General features: G+C 38.4%; 1 protein-coding gene across 1 annotated transcript; it reads right to left on the minus strand.

Moving 5' to 3' along the window:
* Positions 1–30: 30 nt before the first annotated feature.
* LOC136066133 (mitogen-activated protein kinase kinase kinase 20-like) lies at positions 31–404 on the minus strand (the record flags this gene model as incomplete). The annotated part of the gene is made up of 1 exon (XM_065769993.1): positions 31–404. A coding segment is annotated over exon 1 (374 nt), but the record flags the coding sequence as incomplete, so codon positions are not given.
* Positions 405–1546: the final 1142 nt, after the last annotated feature.

Consider the following 1546-nt stretch of genomic DNA (forward strand, 5'->3'; position numbering starts at 1 on the left):
TTCTGAAGCTTCAAGTCACAGTGAACAAACCCTTTAGCGTGAACATCACGAAGCCCTTTGAGCATCGACTTGGCGTAGCGTTGAACATCGAACTCCGGCAACGGGCCGCCGCGGTTCTTGAGTTGATCGGATAAAGTGCCACTAGAAGCGTATTCCAACAACAAGTTGTAATACTCCGTGCCGTTCTCGAAGCTGTGGTTGTCGCCGAGACACTGAATGATTTGTGGGCACTTCGCGAGTTGATCGAGCACTTGTTTCTCGTTCTCGAGCGTCGAGCAATTGAAAGACTCGCAAGATTTCACAACCATTACAGGAGAATCTTGAGGGTAACCATCTTTTGGTAGAGCCAAATTGACTGTAGCGAAACTGCCATGGCCGACTGGGTCTCCTCGAACCCACTCCATCGTTGAAAATATCTATCTGGGTTTTGAATCTTGTGAGGGTTTGAGAGCCTTTTCTTTTTCTTGGTGAGAAAAACAGAGGTTGCAACTGAACTATGTGTTCTTAACTTGGGAAATAGGTTTAAGGTTGGTCCTTTTATATGTGGGATTAGTAATTTTTTTTTTTCTTTTTTTTGGTGTTTTAAACATTTGCTTACTTTAATGTGTAGGAGTTTAATATTAAATAATAGAGAGAGAATTAAGGCACGTGATACGCAAGGATATTTCGGCAATACGACTGGAGATTTTTTTACTGAACCTCTCACGCGGATTGGATTGCGATAGTTTGGAAATTTGTGTGCAATGACTAAACTGCCCACTGCTCGCAATGTACGGAATTAGACATTGGCAAATCAAACTAGTTATTGACTGTGTTTTCTTTCTTTTAGCTCTAGGGATTAGTCCAACGGATCTCAAGGTCTTATTATTATTATTATTATTATTTGAAAATCAAGAGCATTCACATCTCCATAAAAGAGAGAGAGAGAGAGAGAGAGAGCATTCAGATCAATCTGTTGTAAAGTAAAAAAAGTTTTACATTTTTTCCAACCAATTTCCAAAACCTCTTCTTCTAAAAAGAAAAAAAAAAAGGTTTCCAAAACCTCTTATATCAATCTATGTATAATTTTATAAAATTCATCCATAGCTATAGTAACACGAAAGAGCATTCATATTAATGTAGTTATTTTAATATTTCAGAATACTCAAAAAATCATGCATCAGTCTCACCAAATTATATCAAAACAATTGGTGAGGAACAATGCCACTCCTTTTGTGGTGAGAGAGTTTCCTTGCCAACCAAAAATTTATTTCTTAAACAATTTTTCTGCTCCAACTTTGTCTCTCTCTCTCTCTCTTTCTCTCCCTCCCTTTCATCTGTACCTTGTCTTCTCTGTTTGTGTTTGTGTGTGTACTAGTGAGAAGTGAAGGAGGCTTTATCGCTGCTTTGGCAAGATACCTAGGAATGTTGCTAGACCTAGTGGCTTAATCTACTTCTCCGGCCAGTGAGACCTTTGTTGGATCTAGAGCTCCATCAAGATCCAGCTTCAATCAATCTATTTCATAATGATCTTTGGTGTTTCTCCTCTCTTTTTTTTTTTTTTTTT

Source organism: Quercus suber, unplaced genomic scaffold, assembly GCF_002906115.3.
Source record: "Quercus suber isolate HL8 unplaced genomic scaffold, Cork oak 2.0 scaffold_2124, whole genome shotgun sequence".
In the NCBI taxonomy this organism is placed as follows: Eukaryota; Viridiplantae; Streptophyta; class Magnoliopsida; order Fagales; family Fagaceae; genus Quercus; species Quercus suber.